General features: G+C 47.1%; 2 protein-coding genes and 1 non-coding gene across 3 annotated transcripts in view; 1 reads left to right on the top strand and 2 right to left on the bottom strand.

The window, feature by feature from the left end:
• Positions 1-22,207, bottom strand: part of AANAT (aralkylamine N-acetyltransferase) — a 282,598-nt gene that overhangs the window by 176,613 nt on the left and 83,778 nt on the right. The gene's annotated exons all lie outside the window — the stretch shown is intronic.
• On the bottom strand, positions 4,713-4,794 carry TRNAS-GCU (transfer RNA serine (anticodon GCU)). Its single transcript has one exon. It is a non-coding gene; the product is annotated as a tRNA-Ser (tRNA).
• Positions 10,517-20,344, top strand: DHRS7C (dehydrogenase/reductase 7C). The gene is made up of 7 exons (XM_069872368.1): positions 10,517-10,718; positions 11,183-11,338; positions 16,091-16,203; positions 16,909-17,119; positions 17,652-17,744; positions 18,664-18,819; positions 20,020-20,344. Exons 2-7 carry the CDS (start codon positions 11,185-11,187, stop codon positions 20,226-20,228), a joined length of 936 nt encoding a protein of 311 aa, XP_069728469.1. The 5' UTR covers positions 10,517-10,718; positions 11,183-11,184; the 3' UTR covers positions 20,229-20,344.

Genomic DNA, 22,207 nt, shown 5'->3' with positions numbered 1-22,207 from the left:
TCCTGTTCGGCTCCCAGGCCGCGGGGTCAGCTCTGCAGGGCCGGGAGGAGCAGTGGCTGGGAGAGGCGTCCATGGGAGCTGGTGCTGGAGGCAGCACAGCCTGGGGGCGAGGGGCAGGGCTGAGCCCCCTGTGACAGCAGGAACACTAGCTAACGACAAGCTCATTATCTGTATGTATTGTTGATTTTTTACCTCCAGAGTAATTTCTCCTTTTTCAGATTTAGAATCATAGAATCATAGAATAACCAGGTTGGAAGAGACCCACCGGATCATCGAGTCCAACCATTCCTGTCCCACACTAAACCATGCCCCTTGGCACCTCGCCCACCCGTGCCTTAAACACCTCCAGGGAAGGTAACTAAACCACCTCCCGGGGTAGCCCCCAATTGTTCTAATAAATCTTTCCCCAAGAGTGCCTTCGGGAATTGGGCATGTATAGGAATCTGTGTATACCCCATTGTTTCCCCAATTTGTATCACAGAGATTTACAAAAATACGCCTTTTCGCTTTGGCCAGTAGCCCCCTGTGCCATGATGTAATCATTTCCCGGGGGTATCAAAGCTTGGTTTAAAACTGAATATGTTGCCCCGGTGTCAGTTAAAAATTGTACCTTCCTTTGTTCTTTCCCTAGCTTCATCATAACCAAGGGATCCACTAGGATGGATTCCCCAGGTCTCCGTCAGTCCTCCTCCACATGGGCTACAGTTCATTGTGTCTTGATTACTCCACTCTCTTTCATTTCTTCTTCGCCTTTCCAGACACCCATTTTTCCAATGCAATGACCGTATTTTTTACATAATGCACAGTGATTCCTGCCCAGTGGAGGCAGTCCTTGTCGGGGCCTTCTTTCTTCCTCCTCCCTAACAATCGCTACCATCCTTCTCTGTTCTTGCCTGTAATATTCTTCTCTGTTAGGGAACACTCTCCACGCTTCATCCAATAATATTTCCAGGTTCTTACTATCTGTGAAAGGCAGTTTTTGGAGTTTACGCCTGATATCCCCTGCAGACTGACCCAAGAACAAAGAAACCAATGGTTGTCTTCCTACGTCGGACCCTGAATCCAGCGGTGTGCTGCAGCGCATTGCATCCCTTAATCGATCCAGGAATTCAGATGGTGACTCGGAAGGACCTTGCTTGACTGCATAGAATACTGACCAGTTTATTGTTCTGGGAATGGCTCTTTCCATCCCTTTCAGAATCCACCCTTGTTACACCTGCAATCTCTCTCTATGTGCATCTCTATTTACTTCCCAGTTTGGGTCTTGGAGAGGGAAATAATCTTTAAACTCCATTCCCTCTCATTTATAATGATCCTCGGACAAATCCCCTGCAGTCTTTATAACTAATTCTTTCTCTGTCTATGTCAAACATTCCAACAGTAATTGTAGATCACTCCAATCGGGGTTGTGCTGTTTTATAATAAATGAAAATGTTTGGCTACACTTACTGGGTCATTCCGGTAATCTCGGGCAGCCTTTTTCCATGCTTCTAAATCAGTGGTAGAGAAAGGTACCTTAATTAACATTGTCCTTCCGTCAGGTCCCACTGCCTCTGGGAGAGGTGCCTGCAGGATGGTTGGAGCAGACTTTTTCCTGGTGCGGGAGGATGCAGGGCTATCTGGAGGAGTGGAGGTCCTTTCCGAGTCGGCATCCTGTTCCTTTGATTGAGGGGGAGGCTTAAACAGATCAGTTAGATCCTGTTCTGGTGCCTGGTGAATTTTATTTAACTTTGTGCACCTTTGTCCGATGCTGCACGCTGAACATCACTGCCTCAATTTACCTTTGGATTCCTTGTTATTTTCTCACTCAAGGGCGAGTACTAGAGGGTCCTGTGGGGGCACAATTCCACAGTCCCTTTGCCACTCCGGATGGTTAACGGAGCATAAAAAACATATCCACGTAAGACACTTCATCCCACTTTCCTTCCCTCCTCAAAAATAAAATTAATTGTAAGAGGTCATTACAATCTATTGTCCCATGAAGTGGCCACTTTGCCTCATCATCTAATTTATAAAGCGGCCACCATTGATTACAATATTTAATGAGGGTCTTCTCATTTTCTGTGCCCCCAGTCCCAACAATATCCCTCCAATGCGTTAGTATGCAACCAAGGAGGCTTTTCCTTAAAATATCTTTATTCTGAGTATTACCCATTTTTATTTATTTTTTTCTCTTATCCTCTTAGCTTCTACTCAACTCTCTCTCCCAATCTTCCTCCCACACGTCAGCAAATGGACTTTTATTATTCCCCTTTTTACTGCACCAATGCCAGTACAGTCTCTTCAACCTTTTTTTCCTTCTCCTCACACATCTACTGCAGCACTGTCATCCCCCTTCTCTATCCCAATTCCTGATCCTTATCTCAGACCAAAAGGGAAAATCTTGACAGTGAGGGAGGAGAAGCCGGGTGGGGCAGGGCTACCCACAGCCACAGGGCTGTCCCGGGATAACCAGCCAAGCCCCCACCCTTGATGTATTCAAGAGTGTGACTGATTATTAGAAGTTCAAGGCACACGAACACACGTCCACTTGTTTTAAAACTTAATGTACTGTTGTGATCAGTCCGAGTAGTTCACTTTCAAATCCACAATTTCCCGATGTTATGGAAATATGGTTTATACACAGCGCCGAACACACAAACAAGGCAATGCTGTGCCTCGACACTCACACACAGCACTTTTAACACAGAATTCCCAGGCAGTCACAAAATCAAACATGCGAATATCACTCCAGTTAGTATCCCTTCAGCAGCTGCAAATATTTCCTAGGTAACTAAGAGGTGTGTGTATTCAGCACTGAGATGCATGGGAGAATTATTTCTCCAAAACAACGTGTGTGCCCATCGTGGCAACTTGTCTTGGCTTTATACAGTAAACTCTTACATATTCCCAAAAACGCCTTTACATATTCATAACCTTTCCCTGCTTCTTATTTTAATGAGTATGAGAAAAGTCTTCTTCCTGTTTCGTGCCTGTGCAGGGTCTTCTCACAGATGAAGTCGTTTGTCTTAACTTCCTTTAACTTCAATCTGTGTTCATGTTCTCGGGATCCTTGCCATCTTTATCAGTGTTATTTTTGCTCTTATCACTGGTCCAGATGACTTGTTCTGCGTATCAGAAATCGTCTAGCAACAGACCCCCTTCCTACATAAAGGCTCATAGAAATGTTGCTTTAGCTAAACAGCTGTTGTCCTGTGTATTCTTCAAGTGTGAGCAGCTTCTATTCTGCTGTTCTTTAAGTGTCAATTGCTTTGGCAAAATTATTACAATTCTGTTTACCCTTAAGTGTTAGTCCTGTCTTTGTGTTTATCTCAGCTGCTAAGCAATGGTTATCCTGTTAGCTCCTGGCAGTCCAGCTGGGGACGGGTGCACATCCTCAGGCAGCCGCCCCGGGGTGGGACCTGCTGGTCCCCAACACGGGCACCCGGCAGAGGGGACCCTCTCAGGGAGGCTGCCTTAGGCTGCCAAGCCCCCAAGGTGCCACTTTTACACATCGGGGACAAGACAGCCCTCACCTTGGTGTCCACCGCTTCCATGAGCCGTTGCTGCATCTCCTGCAAGCCCTGCTCCTGGCCCAACCCCTGGCTCTCCATCTTCTCCAGTTTCTTGTTTAGCCGCTGCAGAATTGCTTCCAAGCGGTCCTGGCTGACTTTGCTGGCCAGGGAGGACTTGTCTGCTTTCTGGCAACAGGGAAAGGTACGTGGGGACCGACCCAGGTGACCTGGCCAGTGGCCATGGGCTCCTGGTGCCAGCAGGTCATTTGCCCCATGGCTCTTCTCCTGCTGCTGCTTTGGTGCCTTGTTCCCTGCCAGCTGGGACCCAGAGGCTCTCACCTGCTCCTGGAGTTTCTTGAAGGAACGCCCGAGGCGCTCCAACTGTGCCCTCATGTCCCTGGTGCTATTGCCCGCAGAGGTGTCCCAGTGCCCTTGCTGTCCAAGATGCATCCTCCAGATGCCCTCCTGGCCATGCCCTGATGCTGATTGGTGCAGCCTGAAGCTTTCTTCTTCAGTTTTGTTCCTATTTTCCCTGGTGAGGGTTTCTCTATTCTGCGTGTATGTGTGTGTGCCCAGAGCTCTAGGGACCAAACGGAAGTCAAACCCTGGTCACCTCAGTTCCTGTGTGGCTGGTGCCGGTCACTGGAGTGGGACCAGAGGTCACTGGGACTTTTTGTCTGGGGTGCAGGCACGTGGGCAGACGAGGGTGAGTGGAAATAATGTGCCAGCAAGAGGAGTGAGGTTGGTGAGCAAGTGCCAAGCCAGTGTGTCAAGTAGGAAGCCATCAAGCTGCTGGCTGGGCCTGAAACTTGGAGCTGTGTTGGCCTGAGCTCTGCTGGGCTACTATGTCCGCAGACACCAGTTCAAGGTGTCTCTTGACAAGGAGGATTTCAGGAGATCCCTTCCAAGCCCAGCAATTCTGAGTTTCAGAGAACAGAGAAGCGCAGTGTTCCCAACAACCAGATCTCCCTTTAACTGCTCTTGTGACAGAAAGTTGTTCACCTGCATTTTGTTTTCTGTTCCTGCGCCTTACTGAAAGCAAGGTAAACAATAACCACCCCTCTTCCTTTCTGCACCAGTCAACTTGCTTTAGAGGGCTGCCAGTTTGGTCAAACATGCCTCCAAAACCCTGGAAGTTTTCTTCAGGCGACTCTCTTCTCAAAACAGAGGCTCATTTAGGGGCACACATTGAGAGGTTGTGAGCATTGCCGGGCTGACCGACGAGGATGGGATTCGAAGCCACACGTGCAGAGCACAATGGATTAGCAGTCCATGGCCTTCACCACTCGGCCACTTCGTCAGTGAGCTGGTGCTGCTCCTGCCTCTGCTGCCATTGCCACTGCTCAGCCTGCTCCCAGCTGCTCAAGCAGGACGTGCCCTTCACCAACCCCGTCCCCTGCTTCTCCTGCACTTGCCTGGTGAGTGCACTCAGGATGAAACGCTCCATGACCTTCCCTGGTACCAAGGTCAGGCTGAGAGCTTACTCTTCCCTAGATTCTCCTTCTGCCCCTCTTGTCAATGGGTGTCACACTGGCAAAGCCTCCAGTCATAGAATCCTAGAATCTCTAGGTTGGAAAAGACCTTTGAGATCATCAAGTCCAACGGTACCTGTCTACTACTAAACCATAACCCTTAGCAATCATATACTCTGAGACCATCCCTGTCACCCAAGACTGCTGAACAGTGATGGAGGATGGCTTGGCAAGCTCCAGCAGCTCCCTCAGCACTCTCGGGTGGATCTCATCTGGCCCCATGGACCTGTGCTTGCCCAGGTGCCCTAGTGCATGCATTGTGCAGCACTAACGCATCTCACCAGGGCTGGAGTTGGTGCAAACACCACTGTTCATGCTTTGGAGATGAGGACACCTTGTGTCCAGTGCAATTGGTGCTGAACAGATGTCTCTGCTTCTGGAATTCCTTCTGTTTCCAGCTTCTCCCTGTCTCAAAGGCAAGGCAGGCTGAGGTGGAGCCACCTCCCAATTAGCAAGAGTTTTGATTGCTGTGAAGTTAATAATGACATTGAAATTAGTCCTTGGAGAGTAAAAAGGTTTCTGGGAGAATTTATACACGTATATGAGTGGGAAATCTCTTCTGTCCCAGCACTTGTCCTGCTGTACGCGATCGATGGAGATCCCTGCTTATATTGCCCTGCCCTGATAAAGGGTGGTGGCTTTCAGAAACCCCAAAACCAGTCCTAGAGAGCTGATTTGCCTGTGTTTTTGGTATCAGTTTCCTGCCCTGGATCTCCCACCATTCCTTTCCAGACTTTCCCTCATCTCGCACCATTACTCCCAGCCAACTTGAGCCTTGCATGGGGCGGTGGAGAGAGTGTGGAATTGTAGAATCACAAAATCACAGAATCATGCAGAAATGCAGCTTTTCGTGCAGTGCTGTCCCCACTGTTGGCATCTTGCCCAGCCACTTGGTGACTCCTCAAAATCCTGTCCTGCTGCTTGGTGAAACAGCAGCCAAAGGGGGACAGCACGGAGATGGCTGGGGGTTTCAAAGCTGAGGTGGTTGGAGAGGGCATAGGCATCCCCCTGCCTCAGCAGGCATGCCGTAGGAGCCGAGGGCAAGAAATGACAGCACAGGCCCTTCCTTGCTCCTCAAGATGCCTTCTGCTTTGAACTGCAGCCACAAGAGGACGTGGTCTTCCCACGGCTGCCAAGGCAAACCAAAGGGAAAAGCGCTGTCCGCCAAACGCCTCTGGGTTTACTCCTCAGCCACGCTGACCTTGCACCCTCACGCCTGACAACCCAAGTGGACAATTTGCAGACCAAGAATGACACCGGAGGCGCTGCCTCACCATATAAAAGCCCGTGTCTCTCCAGTCCCTCTATCTGCATCCCTGCCCTTGCTCTACACAGGGACTTGGTAAGGCTTCACTCGCTGCTTCTCTTCCTGCTGCTGGGCTTTCTGTTGGGGACACGACTTCCCTGCACTGCCAGGTCCTTCTGTGAGGTGGCCCGGCCTTGAAATAACACTATGCCCCCCTATTCTGGGAGGGGAGCCTGCGGGGGAAGAGGGAAGGCTTGGTTCCCTTCCAAGAGGGAGTCCCTTGGGCTCTTTGGGAGCCATGGCTCAGCTGAAGGCTGAGGCTGGATGAGCAGCACTGTCGAACGGGTCACCAGATGATTCCTCCCCATCCAGAGTGCAGGGACTGCCCTGGGCACTCGTGGCACGGAAAGGAACTCTCCAGGGAGCTCCAGCCCTCGACAGGCATTGCACGTTGCGCAAGGAGCCGAACTGGGCTCCCCGCCAAGGCTGAGGACTTGCTTAAAACAAGTATAACAGCAACAACAAGAAAAAGATTTTATTGATTGTACAAAAAAAAAAACCAAACAGCAAATTACTTTTTGTCTATTAGCTCTCCTGCCCATCCTGCTTGGCGTCAGGGTGCTGGGTTCGTCCTGCAGGGGCTGGAGAGTCCAGAGGGGCTGGAGGGGCTGGGGCATTTGCGATGGCTCGGAAGGGGCCCCTTGGAGGAGGCTGTGGAGGCAGCAGAGGGTGGATGTGAGGGGCAGGGCTGACCCCCCCTGCAGCCCCCGGGGCAGCTCTGCCAGCCCAGGACGGGGCAGGCAGCAGGACCCCCGTCCCGGCATCAGACATCCAGAAACGGGGTCCTGCCTCCAGCCCGAAGCAGACACACTGCTCTCCAGGACCCCCACCCTGTGGGCACCCTGCCCACCCTCCTGCCCACTTCCCACCCACGGGATCCCCCACAATCCTGCCCCGACTGGACCTTTCTTGCTCACCAGAAGAGGCTGCTGCCCATCGTCCCTCGCTCTTTGCCTGCAGGATCCCTCCCGCAGGGGCCAGAGGTTCTGCAGGGCCCGGAGAGGCAAGAGGGGCTTGCAGATCTTTGGTGGAGGGAGAGGTGTCCTTTTGGAAGAGTCTGTGGTGGTGGCAGAGTGTTAGGACAAGGGGCAGGGATGACCCCCGCCCAGGAGGCAGCAGGAGTCCCTGCCTGGCACCAGACACCCAGAAAGGGGCTCCTGACCCCAGCTTGAAGCAGATGCGCTCTTGTCCAGGACCCCCAGCACATCCCCCAGGCTGTGGACACACTGCCTACCCCACTGTCCACTTCCCACCCAGGGGATCCCCCCACAAGCCTGCCCCGGTCATACCTTCCTTCCCCACCAGCGCTTGGTGCTGCCTGTCCTGCCAGTAGATGTGGCCATCGTGGGCCAACAGCTTTGTCCTCTCATCCTGGGAACGAGAGAGCAGGCTGCCTGAAACATGGGGCCAGATCAAGCATCCTCAAGAAACATTCCCACCCCAGCTCTGTGTGGGGAAACTGAGGCACGGAGCCCTCTGTATGCTCATCCTCACCCTCCTAGCCTCACTCACCCCACCATATCCCTACTTTTTTCATTCCTACCAGGTTCAGCCATGGGGCGTTGGGTGGCTTGGCTGGACTTGGCCACCCGCTCCCAGTGGAATGGGGCCCAGGGGTGCTCAGCACTCAGCATCCTGGCACCCCATGTGCCGGCCCACGCCAGGGAGGGGAGCTGGGGGTGCTCCCTGATGGGATACAGCCCTTCTGACTCCCTTCTGGCTGCTGCAGGAGACCCCCACCCTCCCAGCCCTGCTGGATCTTCTCTTTCCCCATGGCCCCAGGGAGCTGGCTGTGCCAGTGGCCGGTCCCTCCTCCCCACCCAGGGGACACCAGGTGGCTGGAGCAGGGCTGTCCAGGCTGCAGGGCTTCATTTCGGTCCCTTGTTTCACAGGAGGCACCTGACTTCCCCTCTAAGCCCAAGGTCAGGCTGAGAGCAGACAAAACTCATCACATGCAGCTTCAGCGCCCTTCAGACAGAGACCTGGGCTGGACGGGGCAGCAGGTGGACCCCCCTGGTGAGGGCAGGAGCCACGTGTGGGTGGTGGAGGACATTTGACACACCCCATCTTGGGGCAGCACCCCAGACCCATGGCTTGTACCACAGGGCAGTGCCCCTGCCCGCAGAGGTGTCCCCGTGCCCCTGCTGCCGCACAGGGCTGCGCAGGGGGCTTGGCAGGCTCGGACCCCCCAGCTGACATCCAAGTCCCATGTCCCATGCAGCTGGGCACCCCCAGCCCCTGTCTTCCCCATCCCATCCACAGCACCAGGGGCTCTTCGTGGGCCAGGCACCACCCGGGCCAGCAGCCTTCCTCCTCCTCCTCCTCACCCGCCTCATCCTGAACCTCTTTGCACAGACAGGGAGCGACCTCCAGGCAGTCAGAGGGCCACAGTGTGTGAGGGACCCACAGGCACCAAGTGTCCCAATGAGTGTGAGTGACCAAGGGATACCGAGTGCCCAACAAGTGGTAGCACTGATGGGGGTGGACAGGGCTTTTTGTGACATCTCCCGTGTCCAGGAGATGCTGTCGGGGCTGGCAGGCAGCGCCCTGGGTCCCTGCCGGGGGTGGGATGAAGTTCTTCCAGGGGTGGCAGATGCCCAGCTCCTTGCCACCTTTTCCCCTGTCCTGCCTGCCAGCGTTCCCTTCCCAGGGCTCCATGTGGCACCTGCCTGGTCAGGCTTCAGGTGCAGCAGGGGGAGCAGAGAGCTCCTGCAGCACCCCTGACCCCTCTTGTGACCCCTGATCCCCAAAAGCAGCTGCAATGGGGATGTAGGGGAACCTACCTGTAAGAGGGCTCAGGGTGTTTGCGTGGGCTCGGGAGGAGCTGGGACTGCTGAGCACCTGGCAGGGTCCAATCCCAGGATAAGGCCTGGGAAGGGCAGCTGCAGCCCCTGTTCCCCAGCAGCAGCATCTCCTCGATTCCCCACTGCAAAAGGCAGCAGAAGCTGGAGGCAGCAGATGCTGCTCTGGCCCCTCGGCCCCGCTCCACAGCCCATGAGCAGCACAACACAGGCAAAGCACCGCACCACAGGGAGACGTCCCAGGACCCCCTTCACACCGTCCTCTCTCCCTCGGCACCCTCCAGGGCCAGGGGAAGTGGAACTGGGGGCTGCGGTTGACCAAGGTGATGCCTCCTGTCCCTGTGAGCAAGAAAAGGGCAGTTGAAAAACCCACAGCTCAAAGCAATAGAGAGGGAATATCCTGAGGAACACAGGACCAGAACCCTGGCGCTTGAGTGATGCTACACGAACAGCAACCAGAGGCCAAGCTGAAAGGACTGAACATCCCAGCCCTGCAGCCAAGCAGGATGAGGAACATCTGGGTCACAGAGCTGGGAGACAGCTCTGAGCAGAGGGACCAGCACATGCTGGTGATTCTGCCCCTCTCTTCCTCTCTTGTCAGACCTTATCTGGAGTATTGTGTCCAGTTTTGGAATCCTCAGCATAAGACAGACATGGAGCTGTTGGAACGGGTCCAGAGGAGGCTACAAAGGATGATCTGAGGCCTGGAGCACCTCACATAGGAGGCCAGGCTGAGAGAGTTGGGCTTGTTCAGCCTGGAGAAGAGAAGGCTCCGAGGAGAGCCTTACAGTGACCTTCCAGTACCTGAAAGGAGCTATAAGAAAGCTGGGGAGGGGCTGTTCACAAAGGCTTGGAGTGATAAGATGAGGGGCAATGGGTATAAAGTGGAGAGGGGCCAGAATTAGGCTAGACACAAGGAAGAATTTCTTCACCATGAGAGTGGGGAGGCCCTGGCCCAGGTTGCCCAGATAAGCTGTGGCTGCCCTGACCCTGGAGGTGTTCAAGGCCAGGCTGGATGGGCCTTGGGCAGCCTGATCCAGTGGGAGGTGTCCCTGCCCATGGCAGGGGGGCTGGAACTAGGTAGTCTTTAAGGTCCCTTCCAACCCAAACTATTCTATGATTCTGTGATTCTATTATTCTATGATTCCATGCTCTCTCCACCTTGCTTACAGCCTCTTTTCAGGGAGCTGCAAAGGGCGAGGAGGTCTCCCTCAGCCTCCTCTTCTCCAGGCTGAACAACCCCAGGTCCCTAAGCCTCTCATAAGTCCGGTTCTCCAGACTCTTCCACAGCGTGATAGGTGGTTCTTTGTCCAGTTGAAGCGATACTGTACTATGAGCTTTTGCATGACTGCCCAGCCTGTTGCTCTAGATAGGTCAGGCATGCAAATCGCACTGTAGATGCTATATTTACTTTTCAAGTGTCTTCGTGACGTGGCTAAACATAGCCATCCTCATTCAAGGCAGGCAGCCTCAACAAATGACATGCTCTATGAAATGGTTAAAGGACTTTAATTAAACCTGGAATACAAAACTTTACAGACACACAAAAAATGCTTTGTCTGTAGCTGGAGTCTTCATAGCCATAGTAAGTGATTCTATTTTTTTTATCTTATAGAACAGAAAACACTCTAATATGTACTTTATCCAGAATTGGAATTAAAAGCTATTTTTATCTGTTTTCCTATAATAGCAACGTAATTAAAAGTTAATGGTTTTAGCCTATGTTTTGCCTCAAGTGAGTATTTGTACTAAATTTCTATTATCTTTTAGCTGACATACAGTAATTTTGAATAAAAAGAATCCAGGTTTGGTTAGACTGTGCAATGATAAGAAAACCAGGCAAATAAACAATATTACCCTGTTTATTAAATAAAATATTAAGCCATTGACTGTAAAACAAGTTTCCTACCACTTCAAGCCTTTTATTATGCAGATTATTGGATTTTCTGTATATGAAAGCATTGCTTTTCTAGGTAAGAATGATTAAAAAAATAATGAATGCATATTATGATTACTGTTAGTCTCATGTAGTTTTTTTGTTTCCTATAGAGATGGGGATTCTTGCAGTACTTGCTCTACCATTGCTTCTCATTGGGATCAGTGGAGTTATTTATATTTACCAATCAGTCAGGTGGTTTTTGTCCAAGTCAGCCGTGCAGAACAAAGTGGTGGTGATCACGGATGCCATCTCTGGATTGGGCAAGGGTGAGTTATTTCATTACTTCTTAGTGTCAGAGAACAGGAACAGCCACAGAACTACCTCTAGGTGAGATGCTGGGCATATATTGCCTTGTAAATATTCATAACTGCCTGGGTGAGACAGAAGATAAGAAGTGTATTTTTAAAGAAATCCTATGATTTTGAAATGTACATTTTTAATCTCAGCCATAGGAACTGCTGGTAAACTTTTAGGAACTGCAGAGCTTTGTATTTAATTAATTCAACAGAATGAGAGGTTTTCTAAGCACATAAAGAGTGCTATTTTTAGCACATTGCTATGATGAGATCTTATTACATCTGCTGTCAGCGCAGGGTAGGGGCAAATCAGTACAAACAGGTGTCACTTTACTCTTTACATGTTCCTTTTCAGCCCTTAAAGGCTTCAACATTACCTGCTCCCTATAAACAGCAGTGCTCACCCCTCTGTCCCTGTTCATGTCTCTGCCTCCTCTATCACTCCTGCTACTCCTCTTCCATGGGCATCCTGCACTGCCTCCGACTAGGCTGCCCTGCAGTGTGTGATGGTGGGTTCAGGGGATGGGAGGAAAGGGTGGGTGAAAAATTACCTGTATTAGCTGATCGCTTGGGTGACCAGACACTTAGCATATACATCTACTTAGACTCATAGAATCATAGAATAGTTTGGGTTGGAAGGGACATTAAAAATCATCATTCTCATAGTGAAGAAGTTCTTCCTTATGTCTAGTCTAAATCTGCCCCTCTCCAGTTTATACCCACTGCCCCTTGTCCTGTCACTACAAGCCTTTGTGCAAAGTCCCTCCCCAGCTTTCTTGTAGCCCCTTTCAGGTACTGGAAGGTTGCTATAAGGTCTCCTTGGAGCCTTCTCTTCTCCAAGCTGAATATATTTGAACATCTTGGCTCATATCTCCTGTCTACACAGTGCTGCAAGGTTAAAGTTATTGGGTCACAGATTGCTTATGACAGTCCTACTGTAGACATCACTTGAGGGGCAGTAGATACAAGTGCCTGCTAAAGCAAACAGCTGGAGGCTACATTTTGGCATTTTCAAGGCATTTAGCCTTTGCCTTTCCCTTTGCCTTTCCCTTTCCCTCTCCTTTTCCCTCTCCCTTTCCCTTTCCCTCTCCTTTTCCCTCTCCCTTTCCCTTTCCCTTTCTCTTTCTCTGACTCACTTAAGTTTCAGTTAAAGATAACATTAGCATGTTTTCTTTGGTTGTATCTCACTATTTTTGATTTGAAAGGTAACTTTTCGAGTTCTCCAGCTGAGTTTGGGTGTCAGGTGAAATCACATGATGCCTGGAAGTTTCTAGATGGAAGTCCTGCTTGGAGCAGGAACACCACCAGTGCTACATCTGGTTGGGTGGAGTTCAAGCCAAATCATGGACACTTTCAAGGATAAAGAGCATTTATTGCTTATTTCTGCAGATATCTTAATTCAGCACTGTGTGACCCCTGGGGAAGGCTTTTCTAAGTTCAGTTTCCTTGTTAAACTTTCTTAATCTCTTTTATCTTTTGTGACTGCCTCCTGCCTGTCTTTTGAGGCTACAAAGGCAATTGCTACCCCTGTGCCCTTTTTCACATAGATAACAAAGGAGGCAACGCAAAGCAATTTTCTTCTTATTATCCTAAACTTGTATACTGCTGGTATCCCATAGGCTGATACCAAGAAGTTATTTGCAGGCTTAAACAGTTCCAAATCATGCAGAATTTACTGTGCAGTCCACTCATGCACATGCAATGGCCATTCATCCAGAGCTTTAAAATACCAGCTGTCTGGCCAGCTGCTGTGTATTTGAGCTCTTAGGCAACGGCCAAAATCCTTTTCCCACGTGCCAGAATTTCCAGACTAAAGATGACATTCATCGAAGTTAAATAAAGAGAAACAAAAACTATCATGATTGAAGATGTTTGCAATGGTTTATGGTTGTTATTTAAACCTGATTCCTCTGTGCTATAACTCAGAAAAGTGCAAAATAGTTCTAGAGGAGAACATCACTGTTTTCCCATTTTCCCTTTTATTGCTGTTCACACTGCAGTCATGTTTTATTAACAAGGCTGCCCCAACTCATATGTTTATAGGAAAAATACCAGTGTATTTGTCCTAGTACTTGTAAATAATCTTTTGGGCTTTGAATCAAAAATCTTTCTATGCTAGAAAAAGCGAAAATTAAAGGCATTCATAAAATTACTGTTGTAAATAATGAAAAAGTTTACATAAATAGAAGTCTCCAGCTGCAGAGGTTTACAAAAACAGAACAGTGGATCCAGAAGTGATTCCATACAGACATTAAGAGTCTAACATGGAGATTCCATACACTGGAACAGGTTGTCCAGAGAAGTAGTGGCTGCCCCATCCCTGGAGGTGTTCAAGGCCAGGCTGGATGGGGCTTGGAGCCCCCTGATCCAGTGGGAGGTGTCCCTGCCCCTGGCAAGGGGTGGGACTGGGTGGATTTTAAGGTCCTTTCCAACCCAAACAATTCTATGATTCTGTGATTTAAGAAATCTGGAGCGGGCATACGAGCACGACTGGATTTATTTGTGGGTTTTGAAATCTAAATATCATGCTTTTTGGAGGACAGACAGATAAAACACTGGGATTGTACTATTACCCATTAAACAAAAGGTTTAGGAGCTAAGACAAATCGAACAGGCTGAAAAGGCAGAAATAATTGTAAGAAGATATTCCTGTTCTTCCTGTGCTGAATATGTGTCCATCATCCAGATTTGATTTAGGGCTCAAATGAAGGCTCCAAGGCTGAGAGCTTTTCTGGAAGATCTAATCAGGAAAAAAAACCCATGAGAGGAAAAATAACAAAAATTGATTTCCAATCCTGCCATCACGCGTAACCCACTGTCAAGTAGTTGCCTGGCTGCACCCAAACCAGGGATCTGGTCTGGAGCACAGCGGGCACATCCTCAGTTGCATCCTCAGGCCTATCTATGAGACTTTATCTATTCCAAGAAAAAAAAGGCAGGCAGTTGTGTACTTATGCTGGTCAGGATAACAGCCTTGACAGATTCCTGGACTGAGAGGCACAGTTTCAGTTCAGCTGTGCTAGAACATGCACCCTGTAGCAGCCTGTAACAGCCAGAGGGAGACAACTGACAATGAATTCCTAAAAGATGGCTAAGAAATGTCTGTGCTTCATGTTTTTAAATGCCTTTCTTTGGTCAAACTGACAGGACAGTGAGGAATATTTTCTCCTTCAATACGACCTAGAGAAGAACCCGGTTTAGGTTGATCACATATACCCATGAGGACCTAAATGAATGAGTTTTCTGCTGTCTCATAGCCAGTGCTAAGGTGGGATGATGGGTGACACTGACTGCCAGTTCCTCTTGTTACACAAGACTCCACTTTCAGAAAAGCACAATCATAGTTCACTTGCGCAAGAAAGAGAGAAGAAACCTTCCCAGAGACCTAGCTTAAACTGGGGTGAACCCCTAGCTCAGAATTTCTCTTGTTACATGGAGAAAAAGTGGCGCCAGCAAAGCAAACAGGGAAACTTCTCAGTAGCTTTCTCAGGAGGGCTTCAGGGAATGCAGCTGAACAAGAAGTACCTCAAGCTGGTTCTCTCCTGACTAACGGTCAGGAGATAAAGGTCTTGGGATATGGAGGTAAAGGAAGAAAGGCCTCTCTCATTGGTGCTCCATCTGGAGGCTAGTGGGAGGTAAATTCCTCTATATTGGTCTTTCTCAAAGTTCTAGATGAGTTTCATGTTGCCAGGAATTTCATGAAAGTGGCATACAAAGCTAGTTTTTCTATTTACTGGGATTGGTTTCTTCTTTATAAAGCAGTAGACATGAAGGTTTACAAAAGGTGGAATTTGTGTTGAATCATAGAATTGTATGATTGGAAAAGACCTTTGAGATCATTGAGTCCAACCATACTTGGCCACTACTAAACCATAGCCCTGACTACCTTGTCTACCCATCTTTTAAACACCTCCAGGGATGGTGACTCAGCCGCTTCCCTAGGCAGCCGTTCCAATGCCTGAGAACCCTTTCAGTGAAGAAATTTTTCCTGATGTCCAATCCAAACCATCCCTGGCACAAGTGGAGGCAATTTCCTTTAACCCTATCACTTGTTCATTGGGAGAAGAAACCAGCAACCACCTTGCTACAACCTTCTTTCAGGCAGTGTAAGACTGTGATAAGGTCTCCCCTCAGCATCCTTTTCTCCAGGCTAAACAGCCCCAGGTCCCTCAGACGCCTCTCATAAAGCTTGTTCTTCAGCCCCTTCAAAAGCTTTGTTGCCCTTCTCTAGATGCGCTCCAGTGCCTCCTCCTTGTAGTGAAGGACCCAAAACTGAACATAGGGATCGAGGTGTAACAGCCTTAAGTGTGTATTTTTGCGTATATTTCTCTTTATAGCAAGTTTGTCTGTTGGTGGAAACAGTTAAGAAAGAAAAATAATCAGAATAATTTTTCTAACTCAAATCCATCATCCATTAACCATTATGTTGTTCTTCTCTTAATTAAATTTTTAAGAAACTTGACAACTAAACAGTACCATTGTACTCTATAATTAGTTGTGCATTATATCATGACATTAAACTTTAAATTATTTCTCACATACATATTGTTGCTATTTAATTCTTCCTTTTTTTTCTCATATATATTTATTCCTTCAAAATCAATACATTTTAAAGCATAGATTCAACATCACTAGCAAACCCAGCATCCTGTTTCAAGCAAAATAAATTTTAAAAATCGTTTTTTGTTGTTATTATTTCTTTTGGATGTATTTCTCTTCTAGAATGTTCCCGGGTGTTTCACACAGGAGGAGCAAGGCTTGTGCTGTGTGGCAGGACATGGGAAAAGTTGGAAGCCTTGTATGATGCTTTAGTTAGTACAGCAGACCCCAGTACGGTGAGTATTTCCTCACTCTGCTTTGAAAATTCACAATTTGAGGTAAACACCTTGCTCAGGGGCAGAAAGTGCTTTTGAATACAATAAGAAAAAGGTACATGAAACATAATTCACTGCTTATGGTGATTTTGGTCAGCCAGGTAACACACCAAACACAGGGTGAGAGAGAAAAACATCTTTGAAAGTCTTCAGAGATTATGCCAAATGTGTAAGTCAGAAATCCTGATCTCTTGAGAATTATGGAATGGTTTGGGTTGAAAGGGGCCTTAAAGATCATCCAGTTCCATCTCCTGCCATGGGCAGGGACACCTCCCACTGGATCAGGGTCTCCAAGCCCCATCCAGCCTGGCCTTGAACCCCTCCAGGGATGGGGCAGCCACCACATCCCTGGGCAACCTGGGCCAGGGTCTCCCCACCCTCACAGGAAAACATTTCATCCTAAGATCTCAGTTCAATCTCCCCTCTTTCAGCTAAAGACTATTCCCCCTCATCCTATACCTGCACTTAATCTGAATTTCAGAGTTCATGAATATTCATTGCTGAGCTCCCTGCTTTCTAGAGTGAGTTAAAAGAACGAATCAAAGTTTTTGTGAGACTGATAAATGCACTTTCTTCAGATATGATGGTAAATTATTTTACAAGACAAATAAATAGAAACACATTTTTATATAACAGGTATCCTTGAAATAATCTTTTCTTTATTAGACATATGCACCAAAGCTCATACTTCTTGATATCTCTGACATAAACTGCATCCGAGATGTAGCTAAGGAAATCCTGAATTGCTATGGCTGTGTGGATATACTGATCAACAATGCAAGTATGAAGGTGAAAGGAGCAGTTCAGAGCATTTCATTGCAGCTTGATAAAAAGATAATGGATGCCAACTATTTTGGACCTATAACATTAACCAAAGGTATTTTCATTTTCTCTCCTGTGTTGCTGTTGCCACTTAAAGCTTGAGATCTAAGTTCTTGGCATTGCACTCTTCCATTTGCACTTATTTTGCCTTCTTCACTATAATTCAAAACAATTCTGTGGAAACCAATGACTGAAATTGAGGTGAAGAAGATCAAAATCCAAGCATCAGGATCTGAAAGCAGATTGGTCAATAAATGTGTAAGCAGGTGTTTGAAAGACAGACATTCTCAAAGATGTCTGCTTATTGTATTTTGTGAATGGCAACTCCTTTATTTACACACTTGCTGCCCTCGTTACAAAGATAATAATTTTCAAAATCCTTGCAAGGCCACGGGCAGGCTGGCAATTAGATGAGATAACAGTGCACCAAAATCTGCAGGTAGAATCCAAGTGAAGCCTAGAAGATAGTAGATTTCCAGCTACTGGATCTTGCGGTACTTTTGATTGCAGCATTGGGCCTTCATTAAAGTTGGGCTCTCTACATTTCAGCTGCCTTTACTTTTCACTAAACACATTTTTTTTTTCAGCTGTTCTTCCCAACATGATCTCAAGAAGAACTGGCCAAATTGTTCTAGTTAATAGTATCCAAGGAAAAATAGGAATCCCGTTTCGTGCAGCTTGTAAGTTATGCATGGGGAAAAATGTCCATTTTAATGCATAAATTATGGGTATTCCATGGCATTGATAATAGCTTACTAAAAGTGTTAATTTGCATCCTAATCAATAAATTATTAATAGAGTATTTAGTTGAAAAGAAGTAAAACTCAAGAAGAAATAATTCAAATGCTATCTTTGAAGTATATCTACTGCCCAAGCTGCTTGAGGACAAGATGATATCAAATGTGACTATCATAGAATCATAGACTCATAGACTCATAGACTCATAGACTCATAGAATCATAGAATCATAGAATCTAGGTTGGAAGAGACCCACTGGATCATCGAGTCCAGCCATTCCCAGCAAGCTTTTTTTAAGATCTTAGGATTCAGGGAACAGCAAACTTCTATCTGACATCTGTAATGGGCATATTAGTAGAAACCATGAGGATGAATGAAGCAGTGTAAAACACATCATCCTGGTAGGTACCAGCTACTGCTTTGTAAAGGGAGACTCTTAATGGATTTATGAGTGGGAATTAAAAAGGAGGCAAGGAAATTGTATTCTGCTTGGCTCTCCAGAAGGTCTTTCATGCAGAACTCCTAATGAAGCTAAGCTCTCCTCAGTTATCTAGTGGACAGGTACAGGTGGCCTTGATGATCTCAAAGGTCTTTTCCAACCAAACAATTCTATGATTCTACACTAATTGTCCTGTACAAATAATTTCTTCTCTTTGTCTTAAATATGTCAAATGGTAATTTCACTGGATGAAATAATTCACTGTTCTTTTGCCATGTGGCTAATCATTCTATGACCAATTTCCCAAAACTTCTTTTTTTTTTTTTTCCTTATGGAGATCTACATGTATATCTATGTACATGTATATCCACAGATTCATATATCTAAACATGTATATGTGGGGTTTTTTTCCTTTCTTTCAGATGCTGCATCTAAGCATGCTGCTGTAGGATTCTTTGATTGTCTTAGAGCTGAAATGGAAGAATTTGATATTTCTGTCAGCACTGTGAATCCAACCTTCATCTGCTCATACCATCGCCAACCAGCACCTGGCAACTGGGAGGCGTCTATTTGGAAATGTAAGGTTTGATGCATTAAGACACTACAGGACTGGGGAAGAGTGGCTGGAAAGCTGCCTGGCAGAGAAGGACCTGGATGTGTGGGTTGACAGTGACTGAACATGAGGCAGCGGTGTGTCCAGGTGGCTGAGAAGGCCAATGGTGTCTTGGTCTGTATCAGAAACAGCGTGGCCAGCTGGAGTAGGGAAATCATCCTTCCCCTGTGCTCAGTGCTGGTGAGGCTGAACCTCAAATCCTATGTTCACTTTTGGGCCCCTCACTACAAGAAGGACACAGAGGGGCTGGAACACGTCCAGAGAAGGGCAACGTGGCTAGTGAGGGGGCTGGAGAATGAGTCTTACGAGGAGCGGCTGAGGGACCTGGGACTGTTTAGCCTGGAGAAGAGGAGGCTGAGGGGAGACGTAGTCGCTTTCTGCAGCTCCCAGAAAGGAGGTTGTAGCGAGGTGGGTACTGGTCTCTTCTCTGAAGAAACAAGTGATAGGATGAGGGGAAATGGCCTCAAGTTGTACCAGGGGAGGTTTAGATCGGATATTAGGAAAAAATTCTTCACAGAAAGGGTTCTCAGGCACTGGCAGAGGCTGCCCAGGGAAGTGGTTGAGTCTCCATCCCTGGAGGGATTTCAGGGATCTGGTTTAGCAGTGGACAGGTGTGGTTGGACTCAATGATATCGAAGGTCTTTTCCAACAAAATGATTATGATTCTATGAGAGATACCATAGATGGGGACCATACAGCAGTATGGGAGTGTTTCCCACGGTGAAGAAAGGAGCATATGGAAAAGAATAGAAATGACAGGAAGGATGAACAGGTTACAGGAGTGAAACAAAAGAAAGATTGGAGAGCTCAGATGAGCCTGGTGAAAAGCGAAGGAACATGGAAAGAGATAACATTACTTGAGAAAATAAATACACAAAGACATGGAGAATAGAGGCAGAGCAGAGAATGAAAGGTCCAAGGTAGAGTTCCACTGCACTCAAGTTGCTCTTTCTCTTAGGGACTGTGAGGATTTTACTTCAATATTGTAAAAAAATCTGATGAGAGAAAGAGAAGGGGTAAGAGATTGAAAATGTGCAGAAATTTAACTAATTTAAGCGGTGCAGTAGCTGTGTATCTTTTCATCACCATCCCCTCAGATGTGTCTGTCTGTCTGTCTGTCTGTTTGTCTGTCTGTAGCTCTTATTCCTCTCTGTTTGATTTACAGTTCTTTTCAGAAAGGTGGCCTATGGTGTGCACCCCGTGGAGGTGGCAGAGGAAGTCTTGCGCACAGTGAGCAGTAAGAAGCAGGAGGTACTGATGGCCAACCCTATCCCCAGAGCAGCAGTTTATATTCGCACCTTCTTCCCTGAGCTGTTTTTTGCCATTGTTGCCTCAGGGATTAGGGAAAAGCTGAAGACAGAAGAGGAAAATTGATCTTGTTTGGGCTTTTTCCCCTACTTTTGACTTGGGAAACAGTTTATGTTTGAAATGTCAATGATTTCTGCTTCTCACTATGGGTAGAATAAAGCAGGAGACTTTATTAAGCACAACCCAGCCACTGTCTCACTTGGTGGTTCACTGCCATTGACACACAGTCGTCAGTGGGTCTTGTGCTCTTCAGGATTTAGTAACTGTGACAAGATGTCATTGTTTGTGTTCAAACAGTATGGTCAAAACTCTACTAGGAGCTCTGTTGCTGTTACAAAATAGTGTTTCTCAATCTAAATAGGTAGATCAAAATTCAGAGGCCCTCAGTAATGTAATAGAATAGTCTGTTAGTTGGACACCTTCTGCTGGATCAGAGGCTCAAAGCCCCATCCAACCTGGCCTTGAACCCCTCCAGGGATGGGGCAGCCACCACTGCTCTGGGAAACCTGGGCCAGGGCCTCCCCACCCTCACAGGAAAACATTTCTTCCCAAGATCTCATCTCAGTCTCCCCTCTTTCAGCTGAAAACCATTCCCCCTCCTTCTATTCCTGCCCTCCCTGATCAAGAGCCCCTCTCCAACTTTTCTGGAGCCCCTTTCAGTACTGGAAGCTGCTCTAAGGTCTCCCTGAAGCCTTCTCTCCTCCAGGCTGAACAACCCCAACTCCCTCAGCCTGTCCTTATACAGGAGGTGCCCCAGCCTTTGGATCATCTCTCTGGACTCACTCCAGCAGATCCATGTCCTTTCTGTGCTGAGGACTCCAGAACTAATTTTAGAGAATTACAGGGAAAGTGTTTTCTGCTAAGAATAGTTAAGTACGAAGGATAAATTGTGACAGAAATTTTAGATGCCTGTCTTCGGAAGCTTTAAAGAAGAGATTAATGAAACATCTGTAAAAAAAGCAATGTAGCTTTGGTTTATCCTGTCTAGAGGAAAAGAAGGATTAGGTGACCTTTTAAATGGGTCACACTTTTCTATAATTCTGTGGGGTTTTTCTCCTATTGAGAACAATGTTTCTCCACTAGTATTTCTCAAGTAATACTTTTTTTCTCCAGGGAAATCTGTTATTTAATCTGATTTTTTTTCTATTTCATTTGTCCATCTCTTCCTCACTGTTTAAATACCTGTAGGTATATGTGGGATATAAAAAATATTATGATAAAAAAGAAATATTATGAGATGAGTTCATTAAGAGATATTTTGTGTGAGGCTCACTCAGACATATTTCAGTCTAGGTAGATTCCTTAATAATGCTGGCTTTTATAAATAAGGAAAAAAATAGGACTAGAGATTCAGTTGTAGAAGTCACAGGACAAAAATATTTAACTACAGCTCCTCCTGCAGCCTTTCAGAACTTAAAGGGAGCTTATAAAAAAGTTGGGGATTTGGGGCCTTATTTTTGAGCTAGGTTACACCATTAGGTTGTGTCATCCTTAACAGCACTTAATCATCAGCCAGTCTAACAGCAATTCAATGGAATTTGCTACAATCGCAATAACGACTTAGTTAAGGAGTAGGGAAAGGCAAGGTTCATCTGAGACTTCCAGCAGGGTTTCCTCAGTTAAATCACACACGCACGCGGTGGAGGGTAAATCAATTCACACACAGACAGACAAAGAGTTCTAATCAAGTTGTGCATACACACACACAGAGGTGAATCTGTAATTAGCATTTCCCTTTTCATGAGTTTCATTAATTACTCACTTTTATGTGCTGGCATTCATCAACCAAGCAATTGTCAAACCTTGTGAAATCAGGCCCTGGTGTCCTCATGAAATCATCTTTTCAATCCTTGTGACAGGCTGAGAAAGTTGGGGTTGTTAAGCCTGGAGAAGGCTCCAAGGAGACCTTATAGTGACCTTCCAGTACCTGAAGGGGCTACAAGAAAGCTGGGGAGGGACTGTTCACAAAGGCTTGGAGTGATAGGACGAGGGGCAATGGGGATAAACTGGAGAGGGGCAGATTTAGGCTAAACATGAGGAAGAAT

The sequence above is a fragment of the Phaenicophaeus curvirostris genome, chromosome 19 (genome assembly GCF_032191515.1).
Source record: "Phaenicophaeus curvirostris isolate KB17595 chromosome 19, BPBGC_Pcur_1.0, whole genome shotgun sequence".
In the NCBI taxonomy this organism is placed as follows: domain Eukaryota; kingdom Metazoa; phylum Chordata; class Aves; order Cuculiformes; family Cuculidae; genus Phaenicophaeus; species Phaenicophaeus curvirostris.
This window is presented reverse-complemented; position numbering and strand designations above follow the sequence as displayed.

What these genes read in the sequence shown, in the direction of transcription:
- DHRS7C (XM_069872368.1), top strand. Translation starts at nt 11,185, where the DNA reads ATGGGGATTCTTGCAGTACTTGCTCTACCATTGCTTCTCATTGGGATC. An exon ending in CATCTCTGGATTGGGCAAGG is followed by an intron (nt 11,339 to 16,090) that starts GTGAGTTATTTC and finishes TTTCTCTTCTAG; the next exon opens with AATGTTCCCGGGTGTTTCAC. An exon ending in AATCCCGTTTCGTGCAGCTT is followed by an intron (nt 17,745 to 18,663) that starts GTAAGTTATGCA and finishes CCTTTCTTTCAG; the next exon opens with ATGCTGCATCTAAGCATGCT.